Source organism: Hylobates moloch, unplaced genomic scaffold (genome assembly GCF_009828535.3).
Source record: "Hylobates moloch isolate HMO894 unplaced genomic scaffold, HMol_V3 SCAFFOLD_15, whole genome shotgun sequence".
Lineage (NCBI taxonomy): Eukaryota > Metazoa > Chordata > Mammalia > Primates > Hylobatidae > Hylobates > Hylobates moloch.
In genome coordinates, this window is record NW_026652290.1 from 37,725,342 (window position 1) to 37,741,969 (window position 16,628).

Below are 16,628 nucleotides of genomic sequence, written 5' to 3' on the forward strand. Positions count from 1 at the left end.
CTCTTCCACACTGTTCCTCTTGCTCCTACAACATTTTAGCATCTTCTCAAGCAAAAGAGTTGATTATTGAAGACTTGGTTTTTCACTTGATTTAAAATTGTGTCTGCCTATAGTCTCCAGAGTTTGTGACATAAGGTGGCGGCTTTCCTACTTTTAACACAATTGAGGTTTAAACATATTTATAAACATTTTCATTGCTGTCCATTTAGAAAGGGCTTTTAAAAAATGCCCTAATTTGCTATTTTTCATAAAAAGTCCTTAGGATCTTTTTCAAAGACATTTCTACACATTGCTTAAGAGTATGACATTCTGGAAATTTATAACATTAAATTTACAAAGTTATCACAGCATCAGTAGCAGGATATTGAATATGTTTATTAAATGTCCAGAATTATTCCAGCAATGAATTCACACAAAAATATTTACATTCAAAGGAGTCCATTATTCATTGGTACAATCCATTAAATAAGGTGAGGCTAAGAGTGTGAAAAAAAACAGATCTTTAGCTAAAAACGCCAAGAATTCTTGAAGGGAATTTGCTTTGCCACTGTTAAGAACAATTTGCAGCCAGGCGCAGTGGCTCATACCTGTAATCCTAGCACTTTGGGAGGCTGAAGTGGGTGGATCAACTGTCAGGAGTTCGACACTAGCCTGGCCAACATGGTGAAACCCCGTCTCTACTACAAATACAAAAATTAGCTGGGCATGGTGGCAGGCACCTGTAATCCCAGCTACTTGGGAGGCTGAGGCAGGAGACTCACTTGAATCCAGAAGGCGGAGGTTGCAGTGAGCCGAAATCACACCACTGCACTCCAGCCTGGGCAACAGAGCAAGACTCTGTCTTAGAAAAATAAATTAAAAAAAAAATTGCGGCGGGGCATGGTGACTTACGCCTGTAATCCCAGCACTTTCGGAGGCCAAGGCAGGCAGATCACGAGCTCAGGAGTTTGAGACCAGCCTGGCCAACAAAGTGAAACCTTGTCGCTACAAAAAATACAAAAATCAGCTGGGTGTGGTGGCGGGCACCTGTAATCCCAGCTACTTGGGAGGCTGAGGCAGGAGAATTGCATGAACCCGGGAGGTGGATGTTGCAGTGAGCTGAGATTGCACCACTGCACACTCCAGCCTGGGTGACAGAGCGAGACTCTGTCTCAAAAAATAAAAAAAAATAAAAATTTAAAAAAAAAAAAAGGAAAGAAAAAAGAAAGGAAAGCAGGCAGGGTCCAAGGGATCTCTATCAGCTAAAAGTTATCCATGCAGGTTCAATCAGAATGTGTCTATTAAGACAAAATGGTATTCCAACTGTCCTGCCTCTATGCTCAGGATCTCAGGAGGAGGAACATCTGATAGGATTACTTTGAGTCAAGTGCCCCAGATTATTCGGGACTATAGCTAGGTCTTCTCAACTATAACCAGTGAAAAAGGACTAATTCCTCCTGGGGAAACTGGGATACTACTATGAAGGGGAAACGGATACTATGTTAAACAAATAAGAAAATTTACCATTTACATTAATTCTACAACCTGTTATAAATTAAGACACTTAACGTACTTACCAATCAAATAAAACGCATAAACCCTGTTTAACTCCCAATTAAAATAAGCCAACTATAAAAAGCTACTGTTGGGACATGCAGGGAAATTTGAACATGAAATAGGTAATAGATGATAAGAAATTACTGTTCATTCTGTTAGATATGGTGGTGGCAAGGAACCTATTTTTTTAAAAAAACCTTTATGTTAGAGACGCATATTCAAGTACCTATAAGTAAAATAACAGAATGTCTGGGGTTTACATTAAATGACTCTGGGGGGTGGGAGGGGAGAAATAAAAACAAGACTGGGAAATTATTAATAATTGTTGAAGCTGGTTGACGGATCTGCGGAGTTCATTATATTATTCTATTTTTATATGCTTGGTTTTGCAGAATAAAATTCTAAAAATAAACTACTTTACAAGTTCATTTAACAAATCTGAGCAATTATTATAGACCAGGCTCTGTATTAAATGTTAACAGAAATAATTGTAAAGAAGAAATGAGTGATGTTAAAGTGAGAATGTTGCCATAATGAGATAAGAAAACAAAACATAGTAAAGATGCAGTTTTCTTTAAGCTAATAATCCTATCTGACAAAAAGAATGATACAGCAGGTGTTCAGATGTACCCACATGTGCACACACATAGGTACCCATATATGCCCACACATAAGAACCATAGAGGAAAGACCTAAATACATGAGAGAGACACTTAGATAACAAGAAAATAAGTATATGTGGGTTTTCCACTGTTGTAGGTAGCTTCCAAGATGGCTCCCAGTGAATCTGCGGCCTGCTGTTCTTCTCTGTTGCTTTCCTTTTCTTCATCAGCCTGAGGGAAGCCAGATGTGCTGAGTTGCCCTAGAGGCCCATGTAGCAGGAGCTGAGGAAGGGCTCTGGCCAACAGCCAGCAAGGACCTGGGGCCTTCAGCCCCACAGCCTGCAAGAATCTAAATCCTGCTAACTACAACACTGAGTGAGCCTAGAACCAGACTCTCCCCATCCACAGTGGAGCCTTGAGATGATTGCAGCCCCGGCCAATACCTGGACTCTTGCCTTACCAGAGACCCTGAGCAAGAGGACCCAGCAAAGTGTGCCTGGAGAACCCTGACCCACAGAAACTGTAGATAACAAATGTCTGTTGTTCAAGCTGCTAAGTTTTAGGATAATTTGTTATGTAGCAATAAATAACTGATACATTCATCATCCTAATTACAACAATGGAGCATAGTACAAGAAAGTTTACTTACCTTGTTTTACAAGCGAGAGGTGGGAATGATAGTAGCATTTATTATCAAGCTCTTATTATATAAGAAACGTATAAATTGCCAAATAAAGTGTAAATTTTAATGTAGAGGTATTTTTCGTAATTACAGCAATGAGGAACACACTCAATTCTATCCTTACAAGGACAGGATTAGATCTCAAAGGGAATAGTTTATCCTACCAAAGGGCTTTTCTTTTCTGTTGCTAATAAACTGGGATTAAAAATAAATATATTCAAAAATTATCAGGGGTAGGGGCATAACTAATTTACAGAGCTGTACAGACCATCTGATACAAATTCAAGTCAATTATACAATTTGTTTTTCAAAGCGTTTTTTAGCCATTTGTCAAAAAAAAATGTATTAAGATCCTACTAAAGCAGATCAATAGAATGCTGTGATAAATATAGGATATTGTAACCTCCAGAAGCATGGGAGATTAAAAAAAAAAAAAAAAAAAAAAAACCCCCCAACTTTTTTTTTTTTTTTTTTTTGAGACGGAGTCTGGCTCTGTCACCCAGGCTGGAGTGCAGTGGTGCAATCTCGGCTCACTGCAAGCTCTGCCTCCCAGGTTCACGCCATTCTCCTGCCTCAGCCTCCCCAGTAGCTGGGGCTACAGGCACCCACCACTACGCCCGGCTAATTTTTTTGTATTTTTAGTACAGACGGGGTTTCACCATGTTAGCCAGGATGGTCTCGATCTCCTGACCTCGTGATCCGCCTGCCTTGGCCTCCCAAAGTGCTGGGATTACAGGCGTGAGCCACCGCGCCCGGCCAAAACAGATACTTTAGACAGAGACAGGAATGTGTTTACAGTGGAAACCAAATATAAAGGGCCAAGCCATTTAATGTCATTGATCACTTCTCTGGCAGACGGTCTAAATCAACAAAGGCATCTTGGCTTGGCAAAAACTGAATATTTAAGCACTAGGAAAGTGTTCAGTAGTAGAGAATAATTAAGAAGACACCCTATTAGTGTTTTGTAGAAATATTTTTCAAAATACAATTGGTCTTTTGTTTTTCCTTATTATAAAAATCACAAATATTATAGAAAGCCAAATTAGCATTCCTATATTAGCTATATTGATAGAGGATTTATGAATTCGTGGGTAACCTTTGTAGTACAGCATGGAAGGAAACTGTCAACTGCTCATAATAATGCTAACACTATTTTCATTTGTGACAGGTAAAAAATTCAGCTACCTTAGCATAGCAAAACAGATCATACTGATTCCTGCCAAACTTTCCAGACCTGTCTCTGCACCACTCTCTCACCAAAACCCTATGCTATAACCAATTGTTGCTGACAAAGCCCACTATTACTCAGTACCTCTCTATACCCTTATGCACCTATTATATCTTCCCTGACAAAGCCCACTATTACTCAGTACATCTCTATACCCTTATGCACCTATTATATCTTCCTTGAATAGAATAGCTTTCTGTTTTCATATAACTCCTATTTGCTGCTAAAGATGCTATTTTCCCTTGCCTCCTCTGGGAAGCTGCCCATGACAATCCTCTACCTGGTCAACAACTCTAGTCTGACTCAGGCATATCACTTCTGTGCTCTTCTGTATTTACCTCTATAAATATCACAGTACATCATAGATCCCTGATATTCGTGGATATACAATCTGAAAAGTTTGGCCATTCATGAGTAAGACTGCCTCTCTGCCCCAAATTTGGGACACTCAGACATTTGCAATTGTATTGAGGCATTAATACAAAACATGCATACCACAAGATTGGTATGCAAGAGGTAGTCTGCTAGTGAAGGTCTCAACTGAGAACCCAGGAATAGCTTAACAAAACTCGCTTCTTTTTCCTTATTGTAACAGTGTTTCTCAAACTTTTTAAACTGTGACCCATTGTAATATCTACTGTTTATATCACCACCTAGTATACATTTACATATATAAACAAAATGCAAAAATACTCTGCATGAAATGCACTTTATTATTATTCTATTCTCCCACATCCTTCGTTTTCTGTAACCTCTGAAGAGATTTTGTAATTAAGGAAATTAAAATTTGAACAAACAAAAGACCAGGTATAGTGTTTTGTCACTCATTAAGTGATTAAAATTTTTATTATTTTATAAAACATGGGCTACCAAGAGAAATCTATCTATTAATGTTGGAGGCAGAAGTGAAAAAACGTTAATGTTTAAAACAGATAAGTTCTGCACCAGGATAAAAAAAAAGCTTTATCAATGTCTTCAGGTATATGTATGCAATCATAAGAATCTAAAGGGGGGTCAGCTAAGTGTTTCAGTTACATCTGAGCTGTACTTCATGTGGTAAAATATATGCTGTAGTAGTATTCAGGAATCTACGGATTCAGCCATTTCAGGACCATTCCTTAAGAGTGCTAAGGGTGGATACTGTCTTGTAATTGTTTGACTTTAAATTGTTTACTTCACAGTGCCTAGCTCAGGTAAAGTGCTCAGTAAACATTTGCCATATGGGGGAAAGAGGTTGTTTCAAGAGTGATCAAGGAGATGAAAATTAAAGTAACAAGGAGAAATCATTCTTCATCCATTTTACTAAACCAGTACTTAAGAACTAGATCAGATGTTTACTGAAACTTTATTAGTGCAAAGAAAGTAGAAACAAAGCAAATGTCCATCAATTGTTACATTAACTTTGATATAGTCTTATCATGGAATAGTATGCAGCAGTTAAAAATGCCTTTAAAAACATAATAGGGGACCCTGAAGGATTTCTACTTTACAATATACCGCATATGTACAAGAGAAAAGCAAAAAGTAAAATGCAATCAAATATGGTCCCATTTTTTGTAAAGTACACCTGTGCATGTATGTTTATACATGATTATAAGAACACGGAAAAAACATAGAATAGATACCAGGAGGGACAGAAAGTTAGCCATCCCCCAATACACACATTAAATGTCAACAATAAAAATACTCTGTATGATACAGTCCCTCTCATAATCATGTGTATATAGCAAAGATATACTGAAAAAGATGCATGAAAAAATAAAAATTTCTAGCACATTTTCCAGTAAGAAAAAAAATAAAAACAAATGTCCACATGAATAGATAGAATGGACTGGTTGATCTAGGTTAAAATATAAAAGAAAGAACATATAAAAAGATGGTTTTTTTTTTTCAATATAGTTTTTAAAGTATGGTATTTGACTTCCCTGTAATAATTGGTACTGGTTATCACTCTCCCTCCTTGAAACATTCACCTGTTTCCCATGACACCACACTGGCTGGTTTCTCTCCTGCTTCTTTGGTCCCTCATTCTCAATCTCTTGGGGCCTCTTATTTCTTATTTGTCCTTCAGGGCCCTGTCCCTCTGCCTACTCCTCAGTACACTCTCCCTAGGTAATTTAATTTGTTTACAAGGCCTCAGTTACCATCTACATGTAACAGGGCATTTCGAAATCAGTTCTCCTCCTGAGCTATAATAGACTTGCCTATCTGTAGACCTACTGGAAATCCCAGATGCCTAAAACATAATCCCAAACTAAACTCGTTTCTTCTCTCTCAAATCTTTTTCTTGCTTTGAGATCGCATGTCAGTAAACTGGCATCATCAGCCAACCAGCTCTTGACTCTCCACTTCTCTCTGGATTAAACGAAATGTACAAGTTCTGGCCTGCATCTTTCCACAGAGGGAGATTCGGGAAAATTAAGAAGCCAGAAATTGCGCAGACTGAAGGCACTTTTAAAAAGTCACTGTCCTCTACACAACGTGACCGTCTCCATTGTCTTCCAAGCACCTGCAGGAATCCAATTCCCATCATTCTTCTCTGGCGCGGCCCTCCTCCTCCCTAGACAGCAAGGCAGGGTAGGACTGGACCCAACACAGACCTAGGCACCGACCCTTAGCTCAGCAGCCAAATGAAGGAAGAAGAGGTCGCTCCACTTCTACCTGCAGGTAAGTTCCCCTGGCTGCACCCCGCAAAAAAACAAGTAACAACCTCCAGAGCGGCTACTGCACGCCAATACCCACCTCCTCACTCCCAACCTCAGACCTCCACTAAATACCTAAGACCCTAGGGTCCCTGCCTGAAGGCACGCGAGACGCTGGGGGAAGGTGTCCGCGCTGGCTCCACATCCTCGCGCGGCAGAGATAAGCCGCTTCCAGTCTTCCCAGGCCTTACCTGGGATCTGACATTTGTTTGCAACTCAGGGGCCGCGGTTTTCCAGAGGCCTTGCTTCCGGGAGAGGCTACCCCTACCCCAGAGAAGAAGCCGGTAGGAAACTGCTCCGCCGTAGGACACAGAGGGCGCCGCCATGTTAGCTGTGGGAGATCCAGGACCGGAGGGGTGAGGGGGCGGGGCCTAGAGACGGCGCAGGCGCTAATGGGCGCGGGGTTCCAGAGGCTGTCCGGTGCAAGAGCTTCTCGGGCTTTTGGATCAGGGGGCGTGTCCCGCGATCCGCGACAGCTCGTCGCTGATTGGGTGTATGGTGTCCGCGGGGCGTATCCGACTCCACCCCTGCTCGGTGTAGACCTCAAGAAGGACCGCTGGTAGGTCGTTTATCTCGGCCTTTTTCTCTTCAATTCCTGAATTCAGTCTCTTTGGGACTCACTTCCACGCTCTCCTAGTCTCTTTGGCACTCATTTCCACGTGGCGCTTTAGCCAGCCCTTCCTTCCCAGCCCCCTTGCTGCACCTCGAGCCGGCTCTTCCTCCACCTTGACAGGGCGGCCGGGGCCCCAGATGGACTCCAAGCCTTGATTCCTGTCTGCCTTGTCCTAGTAGGGGTTTTCTCCTCCTCTAACTTTCCACGTTCTTCGGATTCCAAGTCAAGACTCTCCTGCAGCAACTGTCAAACCCTTCTCGGTTCCCTGGCACTCTCCTGCGTTGTTTCTTCAAACACTACCTTTCTCGTTTTTACACGCCCCTCCCTAAGCGTTGGTACTAAACCTTACTTGAAACCCCATCAGAACTGATTAATTATTGAATAGAGATGAGTATGTCTTGCTTTCTGAAACTTGCGTGCTCCTGGCAATTAACTCCCAGGTTGCTTTCTACGAAACACATATTAAGTGGTGTAGTAACGCACTTGAAAAGGGTTTACAAACAGATTTGAAGGGTCAGTAAAAGTAAAACATACACAGAAAATCTGAGATCATACAAAGTTGTCAAGCAAACAAATGCCATCTACTATCACCATCATTTCACGAAACAGAACTTTTTAACATTAAAAAGGTAGAATGACAGAATTTCACAATAAAGAAAACTCTTTTAAATGGAATGTATTTACTTGTATAAAATGCTCATCGTGTTGTTCTTTTTGTTATTAGCTTTTAGACTAGCAAAAAATATCATGAGAAATTGGCAGAGGTCGGAGGACTAAACTCTGATTTTTTTATCTTGTCCAAAATTCCTATCTACAGGATTTGGGGAGTCATGCCCTACAAATCATAAATTCTTATTAGATGGGTTTTACGTAACCCTATGTATGGTGACTTACTTTCCAACCTGACTCTGGCATAACATTACGAGACAAGGAAGAAAATCAAAATAGTTTACCTCAAAACATGTTTCTTTGCCATATCTTGAAATGGCCCTGCAAAGCTGTCCTTGGAGGGGTGGGATATGCATCTATAAAGAATCTCTATTAACATTGCTAGATCTTTTTCTTCCAGACCCTCCCAATCCTAAAGAGATTAACTAAGATCTGAACAGGAAACATTTGTCATCCATTGTCTCTAAGGGCAGCCACTATAAGACTTCCAAAGAACTTTGGTCTCCACAATCTTTATCTTAAACTGAACATTCCCTTTCTATCAGTCCCAGGTCTTTCTGGACCAAACCAATGCATTTCTTAAATGTATTTGATTGATGTCTCATGCCTCCCTAAAATGTATAAAACCAAGTTGCACCCTGACCACCTTGGGCACATGTTCTCAGGACCTCCTGAGGGCTGTGTCGTGGGCCATGATCACTCATATTTGGCTCAGAATAAATCTCTTCAAAATATTTTACAGAGTTGGACTCTTTTTGTCAACAGATGGATAAACTAGCATTTGGGAATCAAGACTTTATTTATTTATTTATTTAATTTTGAGATGGAGTTTCGCTCTTGTTGCCCAGGCTGCAGTGCAGTGGTGTGGTCTCGGCTCACTGCACCTTCTGCCTCCTGGGTTCAAGCGATTCTCCTGCCTCAGCCTCCTGGGTAGCTGGGATTACAGGTGCCCACCACCACGCCCAGCTAATTTTTGTATTTTTAGTAGAGACAAGATTTCTCCATGTTGGCCAGGCTGGTCTCGAACTCCTGACCTCAGGTGATCTGCCCATCTTGGCCTCCCAAAGTGCTGGGATTATACACATGAGCCACCATGCCCAGCTGAGAACCAAGACTTTATAGCTCATTAAAATAGATGTCTTTAAACAGCAGTTCCTACACATTGTGAGATTGTTTAAAAATTTTTTTAAATCTTAATTGTGGAAATTTAACCAAGTAGAAAACAGTAAGTATGTGGAAGCACGATTTGTACTATTAAAAAATTATTGATATTGGACCATATAAGAACTAAGCACTAAAATTAAGGTTAGGAGTGGTGGAGATTTTTCCTTTTTTTGAAATTCATGTCACAGTCCTTTACTAGAATGTAGTCATGCACTGCATTACACAGTTTCGGTCAACAATGATCTTCACATAAGACAGTGGTCCCATAAAATTATAATAGAGCTAAAAAGTTACTATCTCCTAATGACCTTATAGCCATCAAGACATCATAGTAAGGGAGGAGACCACCCCTCATATTGTCTTATGCCCAATTTCTCCCTCCAAGGAAAGAAGAAGTACAAACTAAAAGGCAGAAATGGAATCCACAGGGAGATAGCCCAGCACTGCGCTCTGGGCCTGGTAGTTAAAAATCAACCCCTGACCTAACTGCTTGTGTTATCTATAGTTTTCAAACATTGTATGGAAAAGCATCGTGAAAATCCCTGTCCTGTTCTGTTCCATTCTGATTACCAGTGCATGCAGCCCCCACTCACATACCCGCTGCTTGCTCAATCGATCATGACCCTCTGATGTGGATCCCCTTAAAGTTGTAAGCCCTTAAAAGGGACAGGAATTGCTCGCTCGGGGAGCTCAGTTTTTGGAGACGTGAGTCTGCCAATGCTCCCAGCTGAATAAAGCCCTTTCCTTCTACAACTCGGTGTCTGAGGGGTTCTTGTCTGCGGCTGGTCCTGCTACAATAGTACAACGCATTGCTTACCCATTTGCGGTGATGATAGTGTAAACAAATCTATGCACTGCCAGTCCTATTGAAGGACATACAATTATGTATAATACATAATACATGATAATGAACTATGTTACTGGTTTATTTATTTACCAGGCTATACCTTATAGTTTTTATTATTAATTTGGAGTCTACTGCTTCTACTTATAAAAAGAAAAAGCTAACTGTAAAACAAACTCAGGTCGATCCTTCAGGAGATAATTCCAGAAGGGATTATTATCATAGGAGCTCCATACGTCTTATTGCTCTGGAAGACCTTCCGATGGGACACACTGTGGAGGTAGAAGACAGTGACGTTGGTGATCCTGACCCTGTATAGGATAATGTGTGTGTTTGTGTCTTTGTTTTTAACAGACAAGTTTAACAAGCTAAAAAAAATTAAAGAACGAAAAAAGCTTGTAGAATAAGGAATAAGAAAAAGAATATAAAGAAAGAAAATGCTTTTGTACACCTGTACAGTGTGCTTATGTTTTAAGTTTGTATTAATGCAAAAGAGTCAAAAACTTTAAAAATATTAAAAAGTTTATAAAGTTAAAAAGTAACAGTAAGCTAAGGTGAATTCTTATTGAAGAAAGGTAATTTTTTAATAAACTTATTGTAGCCTAAGTGTATTGTGTTTGTAAAGTCTACAGTAGTAAACAGCAATGTTCTAGGCCTTCACATTCACTTACCACTCACTCACTGACTCACCTAAAGCAACTTACAGCCCTGCAAGCTCTGTCCATGGTAAGTGTCCTGTGCAAATGTACCATTTTTACCTTTTATACAGTATTTTTACTGTACCTTTTCTATGTTTAGATACACATTTACTTACCATTGAGTTACAGCTGCCTATAGTATTCCAGTAACATGCTGTGCAGATTTGTAGCCCGGGAACAATAGGCTATACCATACAGCCAAGATGTATAGAAGGCTACACCACTGAGATTTGTGTAACTACACTCAATGATATTTGTGCACTGACAAAATCACCTAATGACACATTTCTCAGAATGCATGATTGTACAGTAAAGCAAATGTAGTATATTTTCCACCTCTGGGGGCAATACTTGTACTCCTGCATTAAATTTCCTGTGTAACTTTTGAATTTGGGAACAAATGCACTGCTATATGTTCACATTAGGTTCATAATTTGGAGACATAGGAAAGATTGAAATGTGCTGATTAATCTTTAAAATATGAAAAAAGGGGGCCAGGTGCGGTGGCTCACGCCTGTAATCCCAGCACTTTGGGAGGCTGAGGCGGGTGGATCACCTAAGGTCAGGAGTTCAAGACCAGCCTGGGTAACATGGTGAAACCCTGTCTCTACTACAAATACAAAAATTAGCTGGGAGCTGTGGCACGTGCTTGTAATCTCAGCTTCTCAGGAGACTGAGGCAGGAGAATCACTTGAACCCAGGAGGTGGAGGTTGCAGAGAGCCGAGATCACGCCACTGCACTCCAGCCTGGGCGACAGAGCGAGACTCTGTCTCAAAAAAAAAAAAAAAAAAAAAAAAAAAAAAAAAAGAAAGAAAGAAAAGAAAAAGAAAAAAAATGTACTTTACCAAATGGCTACAGCTTAGATTCTTTTTGTTTTGTTCTCACTTATTGAGCACCTATTGTAGGCATCAGGAATCCTAGGTCCTAAATATCCAATATAGTGGGGTCATGTCTAATGTGAGGGTTTTGTTCTAAAGTCAGCTTGTTAAATGAACATCAGGAAAATCAAAATGTTGTACTAATACCAAGTGTTGTTGAGATGTAGGGTAGCAGGAACTATTAGATGCTGTGATAGGAGTGTAAATTGGTACAACTCTCATGAGATCAACCACATAATTAGTAACCTACTCAACTTAAGATGAGCACACCCAACAATTCATCAGTTACCTTCCTAGATATATACCCTGCAGAAGGTCTTGCACAGTGCATCAGGGGACATGTATTAGGATGTTCATAGCAACATTTTTTTTGGTAACAACAAAAATAACCTGTCTGTTGATAGGAGGATGGATAAAAGAGCACCATACAGCAATGACAATGAATGAACCTTAACTATACATATGAATATGGTTGAGGTAGAGCAAAAAATAGGAAGTCACATACGCATAGCCACAGTAGGATTCCATTTATAAAAAATAGGCAAAACTAAGCAAGATATTGTTTAAGGGTTTATCCCTACATAGTAAAACTGTAAAGAAAAGCAAGACAATGATAAACACAAAATTCAGGGTAGTAAATACCTCTGGGAGGAGAGAGAAGAATGCCTTCAGAAGGCTACAGGAGGTGCCAATGTTTTTTATCTTTAGATGACTGGTGGATGCATAGGTTTGCAACTTACCATTATTCTTGAAATGCTACATACTTGTTTTATGTACTTCTGACAAGAAGAGTTGATTTTCACCTTCCATCTCTCTCTGACTCACACCGAAAAGTATGGCAGGCTGTGGCACTAGTGTAAATTGGCACAATTGTAATTTCTTTCTCCTGTATTCCTCATACCTCATTCCCTTATTCCCGTCTCCTTTATCACCTCTTCCCCATCCTCCTCCCCTCTTCCTACCTAGTAAGCATAGCTAAATGATGTAGTCCTCAAAAATTTGATGTGCCCCTGCTCTGCCCTGCATTACAGGATTCCTGAAAAGCGTCTCTGGGGCTGCAGAACTCTGTAGATCAATACGAAATCTGAGCTTAGAAAAAAACACAAAGACTTACTGGTTTCCACAGACAAGTGAGATCTTCAGAGAACATTGGATCAAAGATTACCAAACACTGAGTGGTTTATGAAAAGTGCCTTAAATATGAACCAAGAAATCAGGGTTCTCATCTGACCCTGCCACAGAATCATTCTGACATTTGCATGTCATTTAGCTTAGAGGAACCCTACATTTCTCACCAGTGTAACCAGAGAGTTAGATTAGACCAGTGGTTCTCAAAGGGTGGTTCCCAGAGCAGAAGCATCAGCATTACCTGGTTAAACTGTGTCCAACAAAAAGATGGTAGAGTCCCACCCTCTATACCTCCTAATGTGACTTTACTTGGACATAGGGTCTTTACAGAAATAATTATGTTATATAGAGTGATTAGGATGAGCCCTAACTCAATAGGACACTAGTTCTTACAAAAAAAGAAATTTGGGCAAAAGTCAAACACATAGAGAGGGAAAACAATGTGAAGACACAGGAAAAAGATGGCCATCCTCAAGCCAAGAATCACTCAAGGCTACCATAAGCTGGGAAAGAGACCTGGAACAGATTCTCTCTCACAGGCCTCAAGGGAAATCTATCCTGCTGATATCTCAACCTTGGCTCTCTAGCCTCTAGAAATGTAAGACAATAAATCTCTGTTGTTTAAACCACTTAGTGTATGGTACTTTGTTACAGCAGACTCAGGAATACATCTAGTGTATAGGCTTCAAAAGTCCACTGACAGAGCAGGAGCATTGCCATCTTGGACAAGCATGGCCATTTTAAAGTTCCACTTGATCAAAAACCTCCTAAATCCAACCCGAAGGGCATCAGCGTAATGGCTAATGTCAGCATGACCATAAACCACAAATGACATCTCCAACCAGAAACATTCCAACCCTAAAATAAACCCCTCCCCGACCAGAGACATGCCAGCCCTGAAATAACCTCCCCTCCAGCCAGAGAGATGTCAGCTCCAAGATAACCTCCCCTCTGACCAGAGACATTCCAACTCCACAGTAAACTTCTCCTCCACACAGAAACATTCCAACCTGTGATAAGCTCTCTGCCTGAACCTTTAAATACATTTAGTCTGTAAGAGTGAGTATTCCTGACCAAAACTGGCCAGAAGCCCCTCTCAGGTTTATTCTGGAGAATAAACCTGTCTTTGACTGTTGAGCCACTTTTCCTCTGTCTTTAACTCTTACATCCACCAATTTCTTTGATACTTCTCTCTTCAAAAGGTAGAAACTTTTTTCCTGAGCATGAGCTGAATTTAACAACCTGTCTCTGAAAAACAGAAGAAAGTGGAAGTCTTGGTGTATAACTTTGGATACTAGTCAGAAAAAGTACTGTGGCTTCCTGCTTGCTCTCTTTCTCTGCTGAAGGAACTACTCTGGGAGAACTCGGATGTCATGCCTGAGACAGCCCTACAAGAGGCCTACCTAGTGAGGATTCGAGCCTTTTGCTGACAGCCATGTCGATAAGCCATCTTGGAAGTGGGTCCCCCAGCCACAGATTTCTGTCACTGCAGCCTCTGTCAACATCTTGCTTGCCACCTTGTGAGAGATCCTGAACCAGAACCACTGATTTCAGGCAGTTGGACCACAGAAACTGTGAGATAATTAACATTGTTTTAAGCCACTGTATTAGGCTGTTCTTGCATTGCTATAAGGAAATACCTGAGACTGAGTAATTTATAAAGAAAAGAGGCTTAATTGGCTCATGGTTCCTCAGGTTGTACAGGAAGCATGATGCTGGCATCTGCTTGGCTTCTGGGGAGGCCTCAGAAAACTGAGAATCATGGCAGAAGGTGAAGGCAGAACAGACACCCAGAGCAGGAAGAAGACAGAGAGGAGGAAGATGCCACACACTTTTAAACCACCAGATCTCCTGAGGACTCACTCACTATTGTGAGAACAGTACCAAGTTCATGGTCCTAAACCATTTGTGAGAAATCTGCTCTCATGATCCAGTCGCCTTTTACCAGGCCCACTTCCAACATTGGAGATTACAATGCAGCATGAGATTTGGGCAGGGACACAGATCTGAACCATGTCAGCCTCTAAAATGTGGGACAATTTGTTATGCAGCAATAGATAACTTGTATACCTGGGAACTTGTTAGAAATGCAAATTTTTGGGTCACTATAAAAACATATTGTTTCTGAGTGTGAGACCCAGCACAAAGCCCTTCGAATAATTCAGGATTCTTATTTTGGTTTGTTTGTTTTAGTTTACAATGTTTAATTTATTAATAGGTCAGATTTCATTATATTTAATTCACTGGCAATGTTCTTTTCCATCTTGTTCATCTGGCAGATTCCTATACACTTTTTATTATTATTACTGTGATAAAAATATATAACATAATATTTACCATTTTAACCATTTTTAAATACACAATTCACTGGCATTAAGTACCTTCACATTGTTGTAGAAGCATTGCCACCATCTATTTCCAGAATGTTTCCATTCTCCCAAACTGCAGCTCTGTACCTATTAAACACTAACTCCCGGCTGGGCATGGTGGCTCATGCCTGTAATCCCAGCACTTTGGGAGGCCGAGGTGGGCAGATAACCTGAGGTCAGGAGTTCAAGACCAGCCTGGCCAACATGGTGAAACCCTATCTCTACTAAAAATACAAAAATTAGCTGGGCATGGTGGCATGTGCCTGTAGTCCCAGCTTCTTGGGAGGCTGAGGCAGGAGAATTGCTTGAACCCAGGAGGTGGAGGTTGCAGTGAGCCGAAATCGTACCACTGCGCTCCAGCCTGAGCAACAGAGCAAGACTCCATATCAAAAAAAAAAAAATAACAATAATAAAATAATAAATAAACACTAACTCCCCAAACTCCTTTCTCCAGCCCCTGACACCCAACATTCTACTTTCTGTCTCTATGAGTTTGACTGTTTTATGTACCTTATATAAGTGGAATCATATACGGTATTTATCCTTTTGTATCTGACTTGTTTCACTACGCATAATTTTTTTTCATTTTGCCATTTTTTTCCAACTTTTATTTAGAACTGGGGGTACATGTGCAGGTTTGTTACATGGATACACTATGTGATGCTGAAGCCTGAGGTATGAATAATCCCATCACCCAGGCACTGAGCATAGTTCCTAATAGGTAACTTTTCAGTCCTTACCCCCTTCCCTCTTTCCTCCCTTTAGTAGTCCCCAGTGTCTGTTGTTCCCAACTTTATGTCCATGTGTACCCAACGTTTAGCTTCTACTTATAGGTGAGAACATGAAGTATTTGGTATTCTGTTTCTGTGTTAGTTCACTCAGGATAATGGCCTCCAGCTGCATCCATGGTGCCGCAAAGGACATGATTTTGTTCCTCTTTTATGGCTGCATAGTATTCCATGGTGTATATGTACCACATTTTCTTTATCCTTCCACTGTTGGCAGGCATCCAGATTGATTCCATGTCTTTGCTATTGTAAAAAGTACTGCAATTAACATACTGTCTTTTTGGTAGAATGATTTCTTTTCCTTTTGACATATACCCTGTAGTGGGAGTGCTGGGTCAGATTATTGTTCTATTTTTAGTTCTTTGCGAAATCTCTAAACTACTTTCCACAATGGCTAAACAAATTTACATTCCCACCAACAGGTTATAAGCATTCCCTTTTCTCTGTGGCCTCACCAACATCTGTTATTTTTTGAGTTTTTAATAATAGCCATTCTGACTGGCATGAGATGGTATCTCATTGTCATTTTGATTTGCATTTCTCTGATGATTAGTGATGTTGAGCATTTTTTCATGTATTTGTTGACCAGTTGTATGTCTTCTTCTGGGAAGCGCCTGTTATGCTTTTGCCCACTTTTTAATGTGGTTATTTGTTTTTTGCTTGCTGAATTATGTGTCTTATAAATTTTGGATATTAGTCCTTTGTCAAGTGCAGTTTGTGAAAATT

General features: G+C 40.4%; 1 protein-coding gene and 1 long non-coding RNA gene across 2 annotated transcripts in view; one reads left to right on the top strand and one right to left on the bottom strand.

Annotated features, from left to right (window-relative positions):
• MRPS9 (mitochondrial ribosomal protein S9) overlaps nt 1-7,112 on the bottom strand; it is a 55,911-nt gene extending 48,799 nt beyond the window's left edge. The window contains exon 1 of the mRNA XM_032176910.2: nt 6,942-7,112. Coding sequence (XP_032032801.1) covers nt 6,942-7,076 — 135 coding nt within the window. The 5' untranslated portion in view covers nt 7,077-7,112. The remainder of the gene's footprint in view (nt 1-6,941) is intronic.
• The window catches only part of LOC116483156 (uncharacterized), a 103,034-nt gene continuing 93,032 nt past the window's right edge, over nt 6,627-16,628 (top strand). The window contains exon 1 of the long non-coding RNA XR_004252187.2: nt 6,627-6,715. This is a non-coding gene — a long non-coding RNA (uncharacterized LOC116483156). The remainder of the gene's footprint in view (nt 6,716-16,628) is intronic.